Source organism: Lactuca virosa, chromosome 3 (assembly GCF_052849685.1).
Source record: "Lactuca virosa cultivar CGN04683 chromosome 3, Lactuca_virosa_CGN04683_v6, whole genome shotgun sequence".
In the NCBI taxonomy this organism is placed as follows: domain Eukaryota; kingdom Viridiplantae; phylum Streptophyta; class Magnoliopsida; order Asterales; family Asteraceae; genus Lactuca; species Lactuca virosa.
Window position 1 is genome coordinate 427,992,045 of NC_136428.1, and position 22,006 is coordinate 428,014,050.

Genomic DNA, 22,006 nt, shown 5'->3' on the forward strand with positions numbered 1-22,006 from the left:
ACTAAGTGAATATGATGATATTCAGGAGGTAGATGGCTGGCATCATAAGGAGTTCTTCAGCAGCTGATGGCAGAGAAGTGTAAGAACCTAGGAAGAGCCTAAGGAGTGACTTTAGTCAGAAGAGTACGTTGATAGAGGAGGGTATTCGTTGGATAGCGACCAGGTATATCGGGATTGGTTATCGAGAAGGTTGAGCAGCTACTTAGGAAATCTGGGACGATCTTTATGGAAAGTATGGGTAGATGTGGCAGGTAGTATGGGCCCGTACTACTGAAAGCAAAAGACCCGTACTCGAAACAGGGAGAGTTCCAGAGGTTCTAAGTAGCAGATTGAGAGGTGATAACATGGTTCGAGTACCATGATTTGTGGCAGATTGAGAGGTGATAACATGCTTCGAGTACCATGATTCGTGGCGGTTAGTGCTTCAGAGTTTACCAGTTATCCCGTTGTGATTGATTAGACTGAGAACAAATATGATAGAGTGTGGGGCCAGAGGGCCATGTCGAACGAGTTTCAATGGAGCATACCTTGAGAGGGAAATCGAGTTAGTTTCCGAGATATTTTTGGTGAGATGCCAGTTGGAGTCGCAAGACTTAGGGATGAGTAGAGATGATGCTTATTGGAGGATCGCGGTCTGAGATGAGCAATTGACCAATAGACGAGACGTCACCTTCTGTGACAAGAGTTGCGCTATCCCCGTTTCTTGGGAGAAGCAAAAGAGATAATGAGCTTCCAGTTTTAGAGTTTGGAGGTAAACCCTGTGGGGTAGCATAGGGTTGCAACCTTTTCACCAGAGTATTTGGGCAATATGTTTGCTGCGAGGTATTTCTTATACCATGAGAGAGTCATTAGTGGGACTAAGATGGAAGAGAACAAGGAGGTGCCTTATTGAGGGAGACATACTTTTGGCAGCAGTTCCAGATGATTAATAGGAGTATATCGGGGCGGTGGCCCTCGTTGTCTACGTTGTGTATCGACTGTGAGAGTGAGGTCTCTTACTTTTTGATGATTCCCACGATGGGAGGCTGGTCGAGGAATCAGCAACGAGGTTCGTGGTAGTGTATTATTTCCAGATTTAGAGTCAGGACTGATTCGGAACAGTTGGGGTATCCGGCGGTGTGTCGGTATGAGGCTTCGAGATGACTAGAGGCAGTCACGCTGGGAGGATTCTGAGATTTTTGTCTGAGTTACGGGATATTTGGAGTTGCTTGGTTTCCATCAGGAAGATCATTGAGTGATTACGTGGTACGTTCCAAGAGTCAAGTGTAATGTACCCGGTGAAACAGTCTATGGAGTAGATTGTTGGTATGACAATTGGTGATGGTTCGAACCTTGAGTGGGGGAGAACTGGATAATCTATTGAGAGGATCAACGATTCGTTCAAATGTGGTTAGAGAACTGGTTATGGAGATCTGCGGTGCGGACACATGAGACCTGGGTTATTGGTGGATGAGGTGAGGTGCAAGGCGAGATGATGTATGTGTATGTGCATGTGCTTAAGAAAGGATGAGTGAATCCACGACATGTGGCCGTTGGTCAGAGAATTTATTGTGGCCAGGGATTTTTCGGGTTTGCAAGTGTTGAGTTCGAGGCGGTTGGGTCGCTGAGCTCAAGGTGCAATAGCTGAGATTTGCGGGCATAGGTATAGATTATGACCAAATTCCGAGTTGGTATGAGTAGTTTCGTATGGGTGGTGATCAGTAGAGGATGGAGCTTTGGATTTTCGTTAACGTGTTTTCAGTCACCGATGATTCCTTCGTGTTTCAATTTGTGAGATGGGAGTATTTCGAGGTTTCGAGTTGCGGGAGTGGAAGATCAGTGGTTGAGGCAAGACATCGTGAGATGCTGTGATGGTGTACCGAGGTACCCGAGTATGATGTCCTAATTTTTGGTCAGGTTGAGACACGAGTTGTGAGATGGCGAGTGGAGTACCGAGTAACTTTTGGTCCAGTGGGAACCCATCAGTTAATTGTCGCTGGAGTGGGACTGTCTAAGGGTGTATCAGTGCTGATAAAAGTGCCTTGCCTACGAGAACTTACATCAGGAGTGGTGGTGCATAAGTTAGGTGGGTGTAAGCACCTATTTATGTTGAGCTACAGAACATGAGTTGGTGAACTCAGTGTAGTGATGACTTGATGATGAGATTATGGGATGATAAAAGAGCAAGTGGATCCGAGTAGGAGTAGTCGCTTGGGATTATCAGGAAAAACCATGAAATGAGTCCATGGTGAGTCAGTGAGCGAGAGAGTGTTGTAAGACTACGGGGAGCCGTAGCATCCATGAGTCAGTGGGAGAGGGTATCGTGGTACTGCGGGGAGCTGTAGTATTCGCTAGTCAGCGAGAGAGTGTCGTGATACTGCGGGGAGCCGTAGTATTCACTGGATAGCGGGAGAGTGTTGTGATACTGCGGGGAGCCGTAGTACTCACTAGTCAGCGATAGAGTGTTGTGGTACTGCGGGGATCCATAGTATTCACTGGTTAGTGAGAGAGTGTTGTGATACTGCAGGGAGCCGTAGCATTTACGAGTCAGTGGGAGGGTGTCGTAACTCTGCGGGGAGCCATAGCATTCATGAGTCAATAAAGGAGCGTCTTAAGACTACGGGCGGGGGGGGGGGGACCGTAGCACTCTGTAGTCGATAAGAGAGAATACTGTTCTGCGGGGGGGGGGGGGGGCTGTAGTATTCACTAGTCAGAGTATGTGTAACACCGTAAATTTTCAAACAAAGTTTTCATTTAAAAATCACATAATTCTTATAACACAATTCACAAAAATCTCATTTATTTAATTTACAAATCGCAACTCCATAATTGTTTGATTAATAATCCAGGATCCTCAAAACATAACTCTTTCACTGGTGTGTACAATCAAGTCAGTGCCTTCCCACGATCCTGAGAAAACCTGAAACACATATCATATAACACGGTAAGCACGAAGCTTAGTGAGTTCCCCAAAATACCACACACATCACATTAGCCACTCGAGGCTAACTCGATACGACCCTCCGGTCAATGTGTCTCAGTGGAGACCCTCCGGTCCCACAACTCGGGTGGACCCTCCGGTCCTAACTCAATGAGCTCATAACAATAATACTCAGCATAAATCAAAAAGACATAATGCAGAATATCACAATACACAGGTAAGCACATAAGACGTCACGGTCACACAATGATACCACTCATGGTAAGTATAGTGAGAAGTTTCACCTCGCATGATGAATAACCTCTATAAACGCTGCTGCTGCGCACCGACCTCTATCTCTGAGCCAAACCCACAATTAACCCAATTAGGAACTAAGTCCAAACTTTCACTCATTAGGTCTAAAGGTAGTCCACTATCCAGCCCATCAATAATCTAAAACCCATTGGGCCCTCCAAGGCCCAATAATAAATGGGTTCTCCCGAGGCCCAACTCTCAAATCTAAATGGGAAGCCCAACTCAAGGGCCCAAAGCATACAAACACACACACACACACACACACACACACACATATATATATATATATATATATATATATATATATATATATATATATATATATATATATATATATATATATATATTCCTCTGGTCCAAAACTCTATTGCAACCAGCCCAACACTCAAGGCCCAAAATGAGACTTAGCCCAAAAGTCCACAGTGAGGTTACGCGGGGCGTACCTCCCTTGGTATGCTCAGCGTAGTCATGAGTCCAGGTTGGCTATCGGGGACACTTGGTCAGTACGTGGGGCGTACTGGGATTACGTTCAGCGGACGACCCAACTTCACTATTTCCACTCCTTTGGTCTTAATCAGTTAAGACCTGCTCTTACTCCATAAAGTTAGTGACTTTAAGCCTTTGCATGGCTGATAAGGTCACAAACACACAAAACTCTCACTTTCTTAGCTCAAAATACTCATATCTCATGCATGGCTTGATCCCAACGTCCAAGTCCTGATTTTTATGACACAACACCACAAAGTACACTCAAAGGGGTTGATCATAGTCTCTGGAGCTCAATAATTCATAAAGTCTCCAACGTTTGGGACAAAAACCCTAAAATACTTCACTATGATGCACAAATCAAAAGTGTGAGAAAGCTTGAAGTTTTATACCTCTATATGAAGCTCCCAACACCGATATGCTCAGATCCAAGGTCCTGGACTCTCACTCCTTCTTCTCCAAAGCATCTTCTTCACTCCAAGAACATACAAAATCACCCAAAGGCTCTCAAATGCACTCACAAGTTCTATGAACGAAGGTTTAGGGTTTAAGAGGGTTGATGACTGAGAATGGTGGCCAATAATGAGGCCATCATATCCTTTATATAGGGTCACACCCAAAATTAGGGTTTTCACTATGTACCTAGTACGCCCAGCGTACCCTCTGGTACGCCCAGCGTACTAGGTGGCTCCTCTTAAAAACCACGCACATGAGTACGCTAAGCATACACACACGTACGCCCAACGTACTCAGCTACCTCCTTTCTTAAATAAGGGACTTATCCTGCCAAAACTTCAAACTTCCATTGCTTCCTCGATATAACTCCGTTTGCCATGAACCTCATATCTACGGAAAAGTGACGAGATACCTACGCTTCTAGCAACTCGGCGCAACCCCGAGACTTCCTCTTGCCCGGGTTGCAGCCCATGAACCCTAGCCAAAGACGATCCGAAACAGGATGTTATAATTCTCCCCCACTTGAATTAGATTTTGCCCTCGAAATCGCTCCTTATCAACACAAAGATCGAACCCAAAAACACAAGAAGCACCACCAAAAGGACCTCATATCATACAATAATCTCCTACAAAGACACATGAACCCAATAGGAAACTCCCAACCCCGAAGAAGGATAGACCCTTCTGCCGCTGCGGTACTCGGTTTGACTCTCCAAAACTTGAAAACTCTAGTGGTCTGTCTCCCTGCCAGACCACCCTCGCAAAATATCATCAAGTTAATCGCTCATCGAATAATAGACTCTAAGATCACTTTACCAACTTTGATTCTCAAATCGATCCCAGCCGAACTCAGGAGGGACGAAAAGGTCATTACTCACTAAGGACCCACCGTCTGAACGGCTATCAGAACTCTTCTGAAGGAAATGATCCTCAAAACTCTGTCCTCATGCACAAGAAAGCGGTCAAAACTCTGCCACCCTTAATAATAAGCTCCATTTTATCTCAAATGTCCCTTCCGACACTGAGCACCAGGTCAACTCCGACCCAAAAGTTGAACCTCCAAAGGTTACCCACTGCACACCCAGAAAAACGACTTACCGACTTCCTTCTCACAACAACTATCTTGGCTCATTGTGACACACAAGTCACAAAGTTCGCTTTTCCCCCAAGCGAATACTACAACCCCTTCTGAAGTCGTCTCCCCTCCGACCCATGTCGTCTACCACCTACTAGTTCCATGCGTCTTGCGGTTCTTCCCATACCAACGAAACTGACCCACTCCGGTCTAAGACATCAGAGGAAGATTAATACCCCTCAAAATGAAACCCATCCACGAATCTGAAACCTCATCTCGCCTACTCAATACACGAATGGATCCAGACTCGATCTTGAGAGTTTGATTCAACAGCAGAATTAGAATCACTCATTTCCAATCTGGTACTCAACTCATGACCCAAGATTCACGAATTTATGCACACACCAACTTTCCAATTCCTTCCGATTACGGTAATCCCTCCTCATCCCAGGGATATACTATGATTCCCGACCGACACGGAGATCCCCGTATCACGCCTGGTTCGGCAACCAGGCTCTTGAAGACTTAAGTGGTAAGGCTACCCAAGCCTAAGAACTCCTCTGTGTCATACTCTGACTAGTGAATACTACAACTCTCCGCTGAACAATATTCTCTCTCATCGACTACTGAGTGCTACGGTTTCCCCCCATAGCCTACGACACCTCCTCACTGACTCGTGAATGCTACGTCTCCCTGCAGTATCACAACACTCCCTCGCTAACCAGTGAATACTACGACTCCCCGCAGTATCACGACACTCTCTCGCTGAATAGTGAGTACTACGGCTCCCCACAATATCACAACACTCTCTCACTAACTAGTGAATACTACGGCTCCCCGCAGTATCACTCCACTCTATCACTAACTCATGGGTGCTACGGTTCCCCGTAGTCTTACAACATTCTCTCGCTCACTGACTCACCATGGGCTCACTCCATGGTTTTCCTGATAACCCCAAGCGATTACTCCCACTCGAATCCACTTGCTCTCTTATCACCCCATAATCTCATCATCAAGTCACCACTACACTGAGTTCACCAACTCATGCTCCGCAGCTCAACATAGATAGGTGCTTACACCCACTCAGCTTATGCACCTCCACTCCTGATGCAAGTTCTCGTACGCAAGGCACTTTTCTCAACACATATACTGTTGGGTTTTGGTATAATACAACATCCTATGGTGTACATACAACCCTAAATACCTTGGATCTATGTTTTCACTATTTATACATGCAAATGGTTTCCAAGGTATTGAATCTATAACTAGCATGCAATTGTCATACAAACTACATAAAATACTAGATAGAGTAACATACCTTTTGTGTGGCTGGAAGTCTTGATGTATTTGGCCTTAAGAACTTAACCCCAATAGTGTGGAAGCCTCCAATGAAGTCACAAGACATCGAGGACAAAGGTAGGACTTGAGAGAGAATCTCCATGCACTCCAAAACCTTCATGAACTCCAAGAACATGCACACACACTAGTGGGTTACGGTTTTTAGGTCATAACATATGTATTTATATGTGTTGAATTCTAAGAGTCATAGGTATAACCCAAACCCATACCCATGGGTTTTATGATCCATGGTTCATGTGGCCCAACCCTTTATGTATCCATACATAAACTTGGTCCAACATGGATCATAAGCCCAAACATATAAATATAACTAATTACCATAACTAGTCCCCATAGTTTTAATTAGTCTCTTTTGATCACTAAATTAATTCCAAATTAATTATTGATCAATACTAATTAAAACATATGATTTCATATTAATATATTAGAACTTATAATATATTAATAAATCATATATATACTCTTCTCTCAAAAGTCCATCCTAACAAATTGTCCTGATGATATGCAACCCAAATGGACCATGCTACTCTCGGGTCGAATACATACCAATAATAGTTATGGGCTTAGACACCTAATCCAACAGTCTCCCACTTGGATAAGTCTAAAACTATTATTGCGTATGACTCCAAAACCCGACTAGCAATCGTAGCTCTTAAAGCCGATGTCGAACTCTGAACAAATCAATGACGCGTCCATTAGATAAGGGATCATACATTACTCCATTCTAGATATCATATGGACTGAGGCATGGATTATAATCATTCTCTCTGTCCATCTGTTGTTTCCCGATTTCTGATTTATGACGACTGACTAATTGAACAAATCGAATCAGTCCAGGCCCGGCCGAGCACTTACGTTTGTCATCACTAAATCATCGAGGGTCCCACAGATATCGCTTTTATCCCTCCAAGGGTAAAAGGAATGGATAAACTTCGACTCATATGCTTGTTCTACTACTTGTTGAATCATACACAAAGGCACGTTTTATAACATTGATTTACCAATGCGTTTTCGTACAATCAATGTATAACCAACTCATAGTTAAAAACTCATATCTCTAGGTTTGAAGAATATAAGATATTATCGTCTCACGATCACTCGAGATAAAATCAATGAAGTGATACAAGTGAGCGTGGGTTTAATCCAATACTTGAATCTCATTCCAGGAGCACTCATGAATGTTGCAGCAACTTTTGCTATGTCCAACACCTTAGACATCTACAAACCCAATTCATGACAATCTTGCCTTAATACCTACTTCCCACGTATTATCGACTGTGGATGGTTTGAATAACTTAGTCATTCGGGAAGAATAACCTAGCTATTCTGGAAGTCAAAACATGAAAAGTGAAACACAAGAATAATCGAATCCAATATGGTCTCAGAACTTATGAATATAAATAAAACACCTTTTATTTATCACCATATTGATTACACATTATTCATTGCATAATGTTTCAAATAATCAACCTTATACTTGAATCAAAACAATAGTCATGCCATGCTCCAAGCATGCACACTATGTTTATTCAAACATTAGTTATGCCATACACCAAGTATGCACACTAAGTTTGTCTATGATCTTTTACTTTGTGAAATAGATCGATTGAACATAATTCCAATGATTCTTATTTCACAATCCCAAATCCTCATTTTAAATGTAAGAATTCCAAATTCCTGCCATTTACCGAAATCTGTTAGATTCTAAACTTATATGCATTGATCCTCTCGTAATGATTATGCACAAAGTCACAAAGACTTGTCAACATACATTACAGAGTATTCCACTGGAGATCAATTCCATGGAAATAAAGTCTCAAATTCAAAGTACATTACTTTGAACATCCTTCTTGCATTAAACTTTCTAATCTTACACAGATTTGAAGAACAACTTCCACCTATGGAAACCTTTCCAGATTTCCATTTTGACTATCACTTCTGAACAAGAGTTGCCTCTTTTTAGAATATGTTAATATGGTCCTACCAAAATTAACAATATACTTCCAACTGTCCATGAGCAACCAATCTTTGGTAAACCTTAGATTGTCCTCGACAATTGCTTAATCATTTGTCATATACAATTCTAGACTTTTCCCTTCTTAATGCCCTGAGCATTTGGAAAATTTAGAAAGGATGAATATTATATCACATGCAATCGATCCTATATCCAAAGCATATGGGTCACGATTCATGATGTCTCACGTAAAGACATGACACTAGACCAGTCTTTTCGCTATAATATTTCTATTTCTATTTGCCATGTTCTCATAATTTAGATTATGAAAAGGGATGCCGTAATCATAATCGAATTTTAGAACGCAAATAATGTAATCATGACTAAATTCGATCAAAATCTCACAATCAAAGCTATTTAGAAGTTGAAATGAAGTATAATTTCCTCTCCCTTAATTATAGCAAAACAACCTTTTCAACCCCTGCAACTTCACGAATTGAAACTTTTGTTTTCTATAATTATCATTGCTAACTTGCAACACTTATCATAATTATCATGCTCCCACTAACATGATGATTGTTAGCATAACACTCATGCTCCCACTAGCTTTGACATGTATCCAGAAATCATTTGGACTTCTAGAAATCAATACTTTATTGACTTTCTTACCAAAGTTCAGACTTCTGATACAAAAAACTTTATCAAAATCATACACCTTTCCTTAGATAGCACACATGTGTGTCTAAACAATTTCAGAACTATGAAAAGGGATGCCGTAATCATAGTCTCAATTGTTTAGACCTTTGCCATTTCTCACAAGTCCATGTTAGTGTGCCGGTTAACCACACGCACTCCACTAACGACTTTGAGAATGCAAATATCACAATTGCTATCTACTTAAAATCTACTTAGTGAAAGCATTTCCTCACCATCATTTTCATGAATCGGAGAGAAACCTTATGACACTTAGATTTTATGGTGTATGTGTTCCTATCCATGTGAATTTGTCAAACCATAATCACTAGACAAGGTTAGTGACAAATCCAAACTCATATGGACCGAACTTGTGTAATCTTAACTTCTTGCCACTTGGCAGCACAAGGGCCTACCATGTCTTCCAAGTTGTTATGCAACCAATGCAAAACCAACTTTAACTGGAATGGGCACAGAAATAGGAATATGTCAACACGATAGGTTATAAACCTCAAGTCGTGTGCTAGTGATAAATTACAGGTTTTATTCTTGATTAGATCTTGAAACTCTTTCAGGATCTTTTAGACTGCCACTGTCGTCTTGACATATAAGACTCTCTTGCCAAGAACCATTCCTTGACAAACAAATATTCAAGGGATAGTGCGGGTTCTTATCAAGACAAACACTTCGCACAATTGGCCTTAGTTGGTCTTTTTTTTTATCCAAAACATCACAACTTACCAATTTCAAATGTACAAGAGTAGGACACCTTTTACTCTTACATTTGACTAGTGTTAATAAACCTTCTTTAAGATGTGTCACTCAAGTTACAATCTTGGAGTATGACTCTAAGACTTGTTTAGGAACGAAGTATGACTCATCTTCTTGATTTAACCATTTCAACAATTCATGATTCCTCTCCTTAGCCATAGGAATGCACTAAGATGTCCTTAGAGAATCAATTGTGATATGATTTCATAATACTAAGATAATCATAGAACAAGATACTCAAGTACTCTCCCATATTTTCAGATTGGAGAAACTTTTATCTTTTTGCCTAATTTGATTCTTCTCATCCGTTCCGCCTTACATTGAAACTTTTCCAATGTTTCAGAATTACACTTAAACTTGTAAGCATAACCATATTTACTAAACTTTAGTAAATCATGATGAATAGTCTTATCGTTCTTTGTGGTGGACCTGACCAGAGCACACTCAAGTGTTCCCGATCCCCTAATCCATCACTTGACTCACATGTACACGTGCTCAAGGAATTAGTCTTAATTCTCCAAAGATGAAAATTATCATTCATCATACAATACAAGTTGCATGATTCCAAGTTTCTATCCAACTGAAACTTGGGTGATGAGAATCTTTTCCTTATTTGGTAAATTATGACACTACCACAAACGAAAGAATCAAATACATTTTTCCAATATTGCTATCAATGGAATCATATAAACAACAATTTTTTTCCACAAATGTCATTGTAAGGATATTTAAAATAAATAAAATTAAACTTTTTTTTTCTTTTTTTTTAAAACTTGCGGAAAAACTTATCCTTACAATGCAAATGCATATGAAAAACATGTTGTTATTTATTCTTAAGCAATCTATCACAACTCTTAAGCAACAGCTCAAAATTCTGATCACCGAACCATGCGATCGAAATCCATCATCGCGATCAGAATCATCATATTCTTCCTTTAAGCTTCCTATTTTCTTTGATTCTTAAAACATCAACATGGTGTCATAGTCACATCATGTAATAAGAATCTCAGAATAGTATCTTAATAGAGTTAGATAACGGACTTTACCCGAAGTAGAGTCATACCTTTTTTGACTTTACCAACCTTACAGACTATTAGGTAAATTTGGCCAGCTTCGCAACCAATGCCCCTTCCTTTGGCAATAGAAACCTATGGACTCTTTGGGAATGGTACATGGGACTATCTCAGATTTAGCCTTTCTCTTTACCATTTGGTCAACCGAGTTGACTATGGCCGACCCCTTTCCACTGGGAAGAGAAAGCTTTTCTGGATTTCCAAAGTTACCATTGTCAATGTCCATGGAAGTTTGGGAAGTTGATCTTCCAATAAAATTTTCTTTACCGGTGCTCCAAATCATTGCTGATTCAAAAGCATCAAGCAAATAGGTAAGATCATTAAGGGTCATGTCATGGTCCGTCACATAGTAGTCCTAAAGGAACTCACTATGTGACTTAGAAAGTGACTGAAGAACCCAGTCAACAACCAACTTCCTTAAGACCTTGACACCCAACTCTCCCGGCTTGTCAATAAGTGACTTCATCTTCAAGATGTGAGCATTCATGGACTTTGCTTGCCAATGGGGCTTGAGTGACCTTGAACTATTCAACAACTTGTGGGTTAGGGAGAATAATTGGAGGAGATGGATAAAGCTTGTTCCAAGAGATTTGGGAAGATCATAGTTGTCTGAACTAGACATCTAAAATGGGAGATATTCAAGTTAGTTGATTTAAGTCCTTAATATAACACCCAATATGAAATATTAAGGCTAAGACCCAACACAATATTTTACAACTTGGAAGAGGGATGCCGTAATCCAAGCTATAAAATATTTGAAGGTAGGCGAATGACGATTCACCAATTTCCACCATGAAAAACAAAATAATTTATTAGGTTTTATTTGGTTTTGAAACTCCTAGATCTTTTGAGATTCATTGAACTTTTCAGTGGCATGTTTCAATCTCGATTGTGCCCTCTCAAATTTTGTGACTAGGATTGATAGGTCATAATATAGTGGTTTGGGCTAGGCATCTATCTTGTAAAGGTATTGTTAGGGTCTTGGGGTTAGTTATGGTGTTTGTATCTTTTGTATGGCTGTGTGCGGCCGCACACACGTGTGTGGCTGTACACTCATGTGCTGCTGGGTGTGCTATAAATAGTAGGTGTCTGTGTCAGTCTTAGGTGATGTATGTGTGTGTTTTCCAAGGTGTATTTGACGTTTATCTGATATAAATGTGTGCTTGCTTGGATTGATTCTATCTTCTACTCATTCTACACTCTGATTTGTTGAATATCATTTGATCACTGATTTGGATATTAAGAATTAGGGACTTACAATCGGTATCAGAGCCAAATCAATGTCAATTTGGATTTTTGTGAGTGTACGGTTGAGCTCCGTTGAAGGTGTGCGGTTAAAGGTTGAAGGTGTACGGTTGGAAGTGTGCGGCTGAAGTGTGCAGTTGGAAGTGTACGGTCGGGTGTGTGCGGCTACTGTATGCGGTCAAGTGTGTGCAGTTGGAGTTTGCAGTTGGAAGTGTACGGTTGGGTGTGTGCGGTTGGAGTGTGCGGTTGGGTGTGTACGGTCGCAAGCTCCTTAGTTGATTGAACTTCCTCACTTTAAGTGATTTTTCTTGATTAATTCTTGATCTATTCATTTTTGAAAATCCAAAAACAAAAATGGATTCTCAAAACCAAGCAATGCATTATAAATTGGATTCAATCAGTGGCGAATCCAGGATTCAAACCCACGTGTGTCCGATTAAAATGAAATGATAAATCAAACAGGTCTAAAAACTTGGTTATCAGGTCGGTTTGTGAATAATAATGTTTTGGCTAATTATTTATTAACTTTAATACCAAAGATCAAAATGATTTTAAAAAAATCACCAAAAATGTCTTACAATTGTTCACGACGAGTTGACATTTTTCTAAAAAAATCTATGATTATGTCATTGCTAATACTATCTAACACATCTTTCTCAATATATGATACTAGACAATCATTCATAAACTGATCACTCATCTTATTACGCAAATTGTTCTTTATCAACTTCATTCCGGAAAATGCACGTTTCACGGTGGATGTTGCAACTGGCAATGTCAACGCTAATTTTAGTAGAAGATATACCATTCGATATATTGTATGCTTGTTTGTTTCAACCATCATCTTTTCCAAGTTTCCAATTCCCTTAAAGTTTTTAAACCTTTCATCACCTCGTACATCCACAATATAATTTTGAAGACTTGCTCTAAGTGCTCCAAGGTCATGTTCTGGGAACTCGTTAGAATAAAACGTAGCCATCTTGAGTAGCTCATCTACATTAAATGCTTGAAAAGACTTACTTGGGCACAAAGAAGCCATGGAAACAAGTAATGACGTGTTTATTTCATTAAATCGATTATTGAGCTATTGGGATTGCATATCTATGACCGCAATAAATACATCAACTTTGTAGTGGTGCAAGTAGTTAATCTATGAGTTAAATACAAGAATGCGTTAATGATTAGTTAAGAAACTTGAAAAAAAAAGTTGTAGTTGCTAACCTGTGAAACTTTGCGACGACTTGTTCCACTATAATATGGATCTTCCATATTCAATATTTCAATATCACATTTTTCACAAAACAAAGTAACATCTTTTAAAAACGATTCCCATCCTTCCTCCCGTATATGATTAAGCCTATCCTTAGAGGATCTCACTTGATGCATTGCATTTACAATATCCTGGTCCTTTTTTTTTGCAACGTGGTGTTCAAATCATTTGTGATCCCTAAGATATCAACCATCAAGTGTAAGCAAAAAATAAAATCAAAAGTTTGTAAAAACTTTAGGAGACGACGTGCTTCTGCTCTATGATCTTGACAATTACTATTAACTTTAACGTCTTCAAGTACTTCACAAATTGAAGAATACACTCTCTTGATATTTAAGAGTGAACCAAAATGAGAACCCCAAGGAGTATCACAAGGTCGTTTGATACCAACTTCTTGATTCAAACCCGTACCACTTTGAATGTCGCCTAAAATTAACAAATTTTTTTTTAATAAATTAGCAACAAAAAGTACAAATCAATATAAAATAAAAATAAGACAAAATAAAAGAAACCTGTAGCCAATGCTTCTACCACTTTTGTTGTTTGTGTCTCTCTTAATTTGTCTCGACGTTTACAAGAAGAACCAATCATGTTTAACAAACGAGAAATCAAATCAAAAAAGTCATTATGTCTGGGTGATTCTTTGCAACAAACACAAGTGTTAATTGTAACTGGTGAGCAAAACAATGAATAAAATGTGCAGATTTCACTTCATTCAAAATCAAAGTCTTCAAGCCATTAAATGCACCACTCATGTTACTAGCTCCATCATAACCTTGTCCTCGAATCTTATGTGGACTCAATCCACATTCTGTCAGAAATGAATAAATAGTTGTCTTTAGTGACAAAGCTGAAGTGTCACTGACATGTTTTATGCCAATAAATCTCTCCACAACTACCCCTTGACTATTCACGATCCGCAAAACCAATGCCATTTGCTCTTTACAAGACACATCACGTGATTCGTCTACTAAAATTGCAAAGAACTCACTTTCGATATCATTCACAATAACCTTAGTAGTTTCCTTTGCCGCAGCATGTACAATATCCTTTTGAATTGAACTACTTGTCATTTGTGAATTCTTTGGAGCATTCTTTAATACAACACGACCTACTGTATTATTTCGATCAGCATAGAACTGAAGAAGTTCAAGAAAGTTACCTTTATTAATTAAGTCTTCACTTTCATCATGACCTCGAAAAGGTAAGCCTTGTCGCAATAAGAATCTAACGCAATCAATAGAAGCATTTAATCTAATATGTTGGTTGGTCCTAACCAAGTCACTTTGCTTATCAAAAACAGTAGCTATGGATTGTCTTTGGTTCATCAAATTTTGACACTTCAGGATTGCCATATTATGTGGAGCTCCATTATTGTGATGTTCTAGACTCAATCTTTTATTCCAAGTACTAAATCCATTTTTTACAAAATGATTTGAAACGCCTTGGTTTTTTATCTCAGGTTTAAATAAATAACAACATAAACAAAATGCGGCTTCCAATTTTATACTATACTCTAGCCAATATATGTAATCATTAAACCAAGAAGGATTAAATCTACGAAGTTTACCTCCAATATCTCTTTGTTGGAAAGAATGATCTCGAGGTTGACATGGTCCTTTTTCCAAGTAGGCTCTTCTAATTTCATCCCGTTGATTGACATGGTAAACTTCCATACTCGGTCTTTCTCCTGGATCTGCGGGAAGTGTATTTAAGTCAACTCTCATATACTTCGAGGGAGGTGTTTCTTCTTTATTGTTTTCATGCGTTTCTTCATTATCATTAGATAAAGAGCTTGTATTATCTTTTTTTTTATAAAACCTTAATAATGTACCTGAAACAAAAAATAATTATTGCAAACCCATAATCATCAATCAATGTACTAATTAAAAAACTATAAATAAATAACACCAAATACCATATAAACTCTATGAATTAACAAAAAAAATACGATATAAACTCTATGAATTAACAAAAAAACATATTTATTGTTTAATAATATATATGAACAACATAAAAAAGCAACGACTTACCTATATATTTATGGACAAATTTAACATATTTTCACTTTTAACTATGTAACCTACTCCCTATGCCATGTGTTGTCAAATTCAAAGAAATGGTACATAGTTATACTTCATAGACTTTGACTCTTTGACATATCATATCCACATTTAAATATTTAATTGCTTTTTAATTTTATAGTATTAAAGTAAGAGAGAGAACCAGAGAATACATACCTCAAACCTCACGTACGAATCTCTGATCTCTCTCACAGTTTTAAGAACACAAATGCAGTGGAGAGTTTTTAAGAGGAAGAAATTGGCCACCGGAAAAAATAAAAACAAACAAAAATCGCCAACAGATAGAAAGGGAGGCTACCACAACAACGACTGTGGAATGACGGCGACAGGTTATCACAACAATGATGGCGGATTGGCGGTGGCGCCGTGGCGGAGAAAGGATTGAGAGGATGCGCCGAGAGTCTAAACCCAGAAATACTGAAAAGTTTGTTTAGGGTTATTTCCTTATTCTGTTATTCACATTTTTTTAATTTTTACATATTAGATGTGATTTTTTATTATATATGTTACAAGTTTAGAAAATATCATTTCGTAACCGTTTGATTATATTCTCTCCTTATACATCGGTGGCATTATTTATGTAAAATTAATATTGTTACAAATTTCTAGCTTTGTTTCATTGGACCATAGGTGTCCATTCTATTTTATAAAGAGTGTCCATTTCAAAATATATTATACTATGTAATTTATTTTTTCAAAATTAGGGGTGTCCATGGACACCCTTGATTATAAGGTAGCTTCGCCACTGGATTCAATCATGGGAACAACCACTCGCATTCCACATCTGTTATCTGCAGAAGGGTTCCCAAAATGGAAATACCGGATCGACAAATACATCAAGATGAAAGACTTTAAGGTTTGGCGAAGCATTCTCAAAGGACCAGTCAGAATCACTACCAATCTTGGGAATGGACAAGTAATTGACAAAGCGTACGCTGATTACACTGATCAAGACTTCGAAAAGATTGAAGAACAGGAAAGGGCATTGGCTACTTTAACTATGGCTTTATCTCCCGATATTGCTCAAGGATTCAGAGAGTATGATTCAGCCAAGGCATTGTGGGAAGCCTTAATCGAGGTCTATGAGGGTAATGAAGACATGAAACAGAGTCGCCAAGACATGTTAAGACAGAAATTCAATATGTTTAATTATGTTCCTGGAGAGACTTTAGAGTTTCAGTTGCAGTGCTTTACCACACTCACCATTGAAATGAGTGCTGCTGGCATTTATGTGACTAAGTCTGAGATAAACAAAAAGCTACTGAATTCACTTCCGAAAGCATGGGATATGAACGTGGCTGTCATCAAGAAAACGAAAGGCCTAAATCGTCTAAGTCTTGCTGAAACTATGGCAATCATCAAAGCATGTGATCTTGATGATAAGCAAAGAGAGATCAATCATGTGAATTCCTACTCGACTGCAAATCTTGGGATTTCCTCAAATAATGATTTTTCATATTTCACCTCCTCTCCAAGTCAAGCTTTTGCCGTTCAACAACCTCAGAATCAAAATTTTCTTGCTCCATCAGCTACACCATTTGTTGGTTCATCATCTATGTCACATCCACAAAGTCAGTCTTTTCCACAAGCTGTTTCCTCCTCCAAAGCACCAATTATAATTCATGCTCCAAATCCCAAAGAAAGCGATGAAAACTTAGCTCTTGCCACTGGACTTCTCAATTGATACAATGCTTTTGTAGCTGGAGAGCTTCCACCTCAACTCTCATTTACGGATCTGGATCAAGTTCATCCAGAAGATGTGGAAGAAATGGATATTACTTGGCAGATAGCAATGGCAGTTTTCAGGGCAAAGCAATTTGCAAAGAAGACGGGAAAGAACAACTAGGGGATGAATGCAGACAAAAAGGTTGGGTTTAACAAAGGGAAGCTTCGATGTTACAATTGCCAAGAGCCAGGTCATTTTGCTCGTGAGTGTCCAAAGCCAGACAGAAGGTTAAGCAATGACAGAACAATGGTTCCAGTGGGAAATAATCGTGGAATGCTGCTATCAATAGTGAGACTGCTAATCTGGCAATGGTTGCTCAGTCCTTTGACTGGGAGGACCAAATTCAGGCACTGAATATTTCAGGACCTGAGAGTGCTCACCTTGCCCAAATCGATGATGTTGCAGAAGAGAAAACTAAGGTTGATCCTGAAGAAGAGATGATGGAGTTGCAGTTTGCTTTTATGGTATCTTCCACTCAGAGCCTGAGAAGAAAGAGGTAAGTCGGTCTTCTTGTTCTCATACGTGCATTGATAATGACAAAATTTTACTTGAGCATATAGAATTATTACGTAGAGAGAACGAGGACCTAAGATATGAAGGGTATCAACTCAGGAAGGGTCAGAAACCTCTAAAAGCTCAATTAGAAGCAACAACCAATGATTTTAGAGAACTTCAGGATGAATATAGTAATAAATGTGCAAACTATAGATATGTAACAGAATAACTTGTAGAGCTAACTACTGAACTTGACGCATTAAAACATAACTTTGAAAATGCGGATTTTAGTTTCAGAAAATTCGATGCGTCGAGTGAAGTAGTTGCAACAATGATGGATAATAATTTGAGATTTAAAAATAATCAGTCAAAGGGTTTAGGATATGATAAAGTGCCTCCTCCCTTTAACCATAATTATCAGTTTAAGCCTTTGACTAAGGAAGAGATAGATATAGAGCCATTTCTTAAATATGGATTTGTATCAGGAGGTAGTATTAATGTTGAAAATACTAATGCTTCTACTTCTCATGTAGATCAATATTTAAGTCAATCAAAGCAAGAAGCTGAAGGATGTGTTTCTGAAAATCAAAATGTTTCTAAATCTGCTGTTTTTATTTCAAATGATGCCACTTTTGTTTCTAATGTATCTTGTGATGATTTTGTGTCACAAAATCATAACTTAATTTTTTTTTGATATATTTGATGATTTTTTTTGACAATACTGATGTTTCTGTTTCAAGCACATCCACTTCACCAATCACACAACATGATTCACCCTCATCAATTACACAATCTGATTCTTGCATATGTTCTTGTGGGAAAAGTAAGGGTGTCAGTAAAGAAAGTAAATCAGACAAAGGCAGTAGCAGTTACAATAATCATAAGCAAATTTGTTTTAACTGTGGTATTGCCGGTCACATCGCTAGAAATTGTCCTAATAGGGCATTTGTGCATTTTCGTCTAAAGGAGGAGAGAACGAGTCTCGAGGAAGGTCTTTAACTAGAAAATCCTCGAGATCTCGCCCTCGAGATGATGATTGGAAGGCTAATCAAAACAAGAAAAGGGCAGTTTTTCAATGGAACAAACATATTTGTAATAATAAAGTCACAAACAGTTTGCCAAAACCGAACAAGGCTAAGCCGAGATCGGTTTGGTCAAAGAGCAAATCTGGATCTTCAACCACTTCTGGTGGAAAATCCAAATGCTCAAAGCAAACGGGAAAGAAAAATGTTTCAAAATCACCCATGAATTTTACAAAAACTAAATACCAGTGGGTGCCCAAATTAACGTCCAACCAATCATCGTCATCCTCTGAAAGTGTTTTAAATGATGATTCAATATCAAAAGGTACAAAGGATAAATCAGTGAATGTTAAGGGTCAACCCAGAGTTGTAATGACCTGGGTCCCCAAATCTAAATAATCCCGCTCATTGTGTAGGGACAGTTGCGAAGGAATGTCGTCAGACCTTGGTATGTCGACAACGGCTGTTCCCGACACATGACAGGAGACATCTCCCAGTTGAACAACATTCAAACTTTTAATGGGGGATTCGTTTCCTTTGTCGGCGGAGAAGACGGAAAAATCACTCAGAAAGGAACTGTGTCAAATGGAGTGCTGCGTTTCGAGAACGTCAACTATGCTCCCGAGTTAAGGCATAGCCTGTTGAGCGACTCCCAGATTTGTGACAAGGGTTATTCAACTCACTTCACTGGTAAGGAATGTCTGATTCTAAAGCCAGGCATTGTCATCCCGGATGAATGGATTCTTGGTAAATTAAAGCGGGATGGAAATGCTTACATCATAGACATGAATAGCAACATTCCCGAACACGTCATCTATCTCTTTTCAAAAGTATTAGAACAAGATGCTATGCTGTGGCACCGACGACTCGGTCATGCGAACACTAAGAATCTGAATCGTCTTGCTAAAAATGAAATGGTGTGTGGCCTACCTGTCAGAGACTTCATAACATTTGAAAAGTGTGTGTCATGTACCCAAGGAAAGCATCACAGAAAGCCACACCTGCTAAAACAGGTTAATTCAATCAGCCAGGTCCTCCAATTATTGCATATGGACTTGTTTGGTCCGGTCAATGTCCTAAGAATCAACAGCAATTCATACTGTCTAGTTGTGATCGATGAATTCTCGCATTTCACGTGGGTCTTCTTCTTATCCAACAAAGTCGGGGTATCTGATCTGATTAAGAAGTTCATCGTAATGATTGAGAACCAAACCAATAACCGGGTGAAGGCGCTTCGAACTGATAATGGAACAGAATTTAAGAATGCGGTTTTTGATCACTTTTGCGTAGAAAAAGGAATCGTGCGTCAATATAGTTTCGTTCACACACCTCCACAAAACGGTGTTGTTGAGCGAAGGAATCGAACATTAAAGGACGCTGCAAGGACGATGTTGTGTGACTCAAAGTTGCCAGTTTTCTTTTGGGCCGAGGCGATCAACACGACTTGTTATGTTCAAAATCGTGTTCTGATCAACAAAGCTCAGATGAAGACTCTATACGAAATTCTTTACGGTCACAAGCCATCTGTCAGTCACTTCCGCGTATTTGGCTGCCCTTGTACCCTTCTTCACCTGGAGTCCAACCCGAAGTTCAATGCCAAAGCTGATGACTGCTATTTTGTGGGGTATGCTACTCGCACTGCGTACAGGGTCTACAACAAAAGAACAAAGCAAATCGTAGAATCCTTCGATGTGCGCTGGCTGGAGGAGAATGAAACGGACGCTAGAGTGGGTCCTAATTGGGTGTTTGATTACACATCTTTGTTCAAATCATGAATGTGTGTTCAAATGGTTTATCTGGTTCCACTTCTAGTTCGAAGAATGTACCTGAGGACGAAGACGAAGAAGTTGTTTACAGACCGCCGATAGTGTCTTCTGCAATTCCTACGGTGGAGTCATCTGTTTCAGTTACTTATCCAGGATCTCCAAGTTCACAACACGCTCCAGATGTTGATGCTATACCACTTAGTCCTATTGAAAGAGAGTTCATGTCCAAAGACTCTTCCGTTGCTACTCAAACTTTTATGGAACTTCTCTTTCCTGAACAAATTGCAAATGAGTTTGTGGCAGATCCTTCCAACGAGACAGATTCGTCTGAAGAATATCATTCGGCAAATGATGGAGTTATCAACATTCATACTCTTCCCGTTTCAATCAATGACATCAGCCAGGAGATACCCTCTCGTACTCAACGCGATCATCCGATCGAAAATGTCATTGGCCAGCTGGGTGATGGTGTTAGAACAAGAAGTTAGAGTGGAGATGTTAATACATGTCTCTATTCTTGCTTTATCTCTCAAATTCAGCCAAAGAATGTTGAAATGGATTTTAATGAGCCCAGCTGGGTAGAGGCTATGCACGAAGAGTTAAATCAATTTAAAAAGCTCGGGGTTTGGACGCTGCTTGAACTACCTAAGGGCAAAAAGTCTCTTGACACACGATGGGTATATCGCAATAAGCAGGATGATTCCGGAGTCATAGTGCTCAATAAGGCGAGATTGGTGGTTCGTGGGTTCAGACAGATCGAGGGTCTTAACTACACTGAGGTTTATGCTCCGGTGGCTCGCTTTTAGGCTATCCGTATCTTCCTTGCATACGCGTCCTACATGAACTTCACTGTTTACCAGATGGATGTCAAGACAGATTTCTTGTATGGAAAGGTGAAGGAAGAAATCTACGTTGATCAACCCCCTGGGTTTGTTAACTCGAAATTTCCCAATCATGTCTACAAGTTGGACAAGGCGTTGTATGGGTTACATCAAGCTCCTCGAGCGTGGTATGCAACTCTCACAAAGCACTTGCTCGAGCATGGATACTCTCGTGGTACTATCGATCAAACCTTATTCATCAAACATGTGGATAATGATCAGATGCTAGTTCAGATCTATGTTGACGACATTATCTTCGGGTCTACAAGTCCGCAGCTTTGCAAAGAGTTTGAAGGTGCTATGAAAATGAGGTTTGAGATGAGTTCGTTGGGTGAAATGACCATGTTTTTGGGGCTTCAGGTCCAACAGAAGTCAACCGGAATCCAGCTCCATCAAGCCAAGTATGTGGAGGATATAATAGAGAAGTTCGGGTTCC

General features: G+C 39.4%; 2 protein-coding genes across 2 annotated transcripts; both read right to left on the bottom strand.

Moving 5' to 3' along the window:
- Positions 1–12,900: 12,900 nt before the first annotated feature.
- LOC145165067 (uncharacterized) lies at positions 12,901–14,187 on the bottom strand. Its single transcript, XM_079083701.1, has 4 exons — positions 14,109–14,187; positions 13,830–14,022; positions 13,548–13,683; positions 12,901–13,410 (listed from the first exon to the last, which is right to left on the bottom strand). The coding sequence occupies exons 1-4, from the start codon at positions 14,185–14,187 to the stop codon at positions 12,901–12,903; spliced, it is 918 nt and encodes a 305-aa protein (XP_078939827.1).
- Positions 14,188–14,204: 17 nt separating this feature from the next.
- LOC145165068 (uncharacterized) lies at positions 14,205–14,951 on the bottom strand. Its single transcript, XM_079083702.1, has one exon. It carries the CDS (start codon positions 14,949–14,951, stop codon positions 14,205–14,207), a length of 747 nt encoding a protein of 248 aa, XP_078939828.1.
- Between the last annotated feature and the right edge of the window lie 7,055 nt (positions 14,952–22,006).

What these genes read in the sequence shown, in the direction of transcription:
- LOC145165067 (XM_079083701.1), bottom strand. Translation starts at nt 14,187, where the DNA reads ATGATTGGTTCTTCTTGTAAACGTCGAGACAAATTAAGAGAGACACAA. An exon ending in GGTAGAAGCATTGGCTACAG is followed by an intron (nt 14,023 to 14,108) that starts GTTTCTTTTATT and finishes TGTTAATTTTAG; the next exon opens with GCGACATTCAAAGTGGTACG. An exon ending in GTCGTCGCAAAGTTTCACAG is followed by an intron (nt 13,411 to 13,547) that starts GTTAGCAACTAC and finishes CAATCCCAATAG; the next exon opens with CTCAATAATCGATTTAATGA.
- LOC145165068 (XM_079083702.1), bottom strand. Translation starts at nt 14,951, where the DNA reads ATGGCAATCCTGAAGTGTCAAAATTTGATGAACCAAAGACAATCCATA.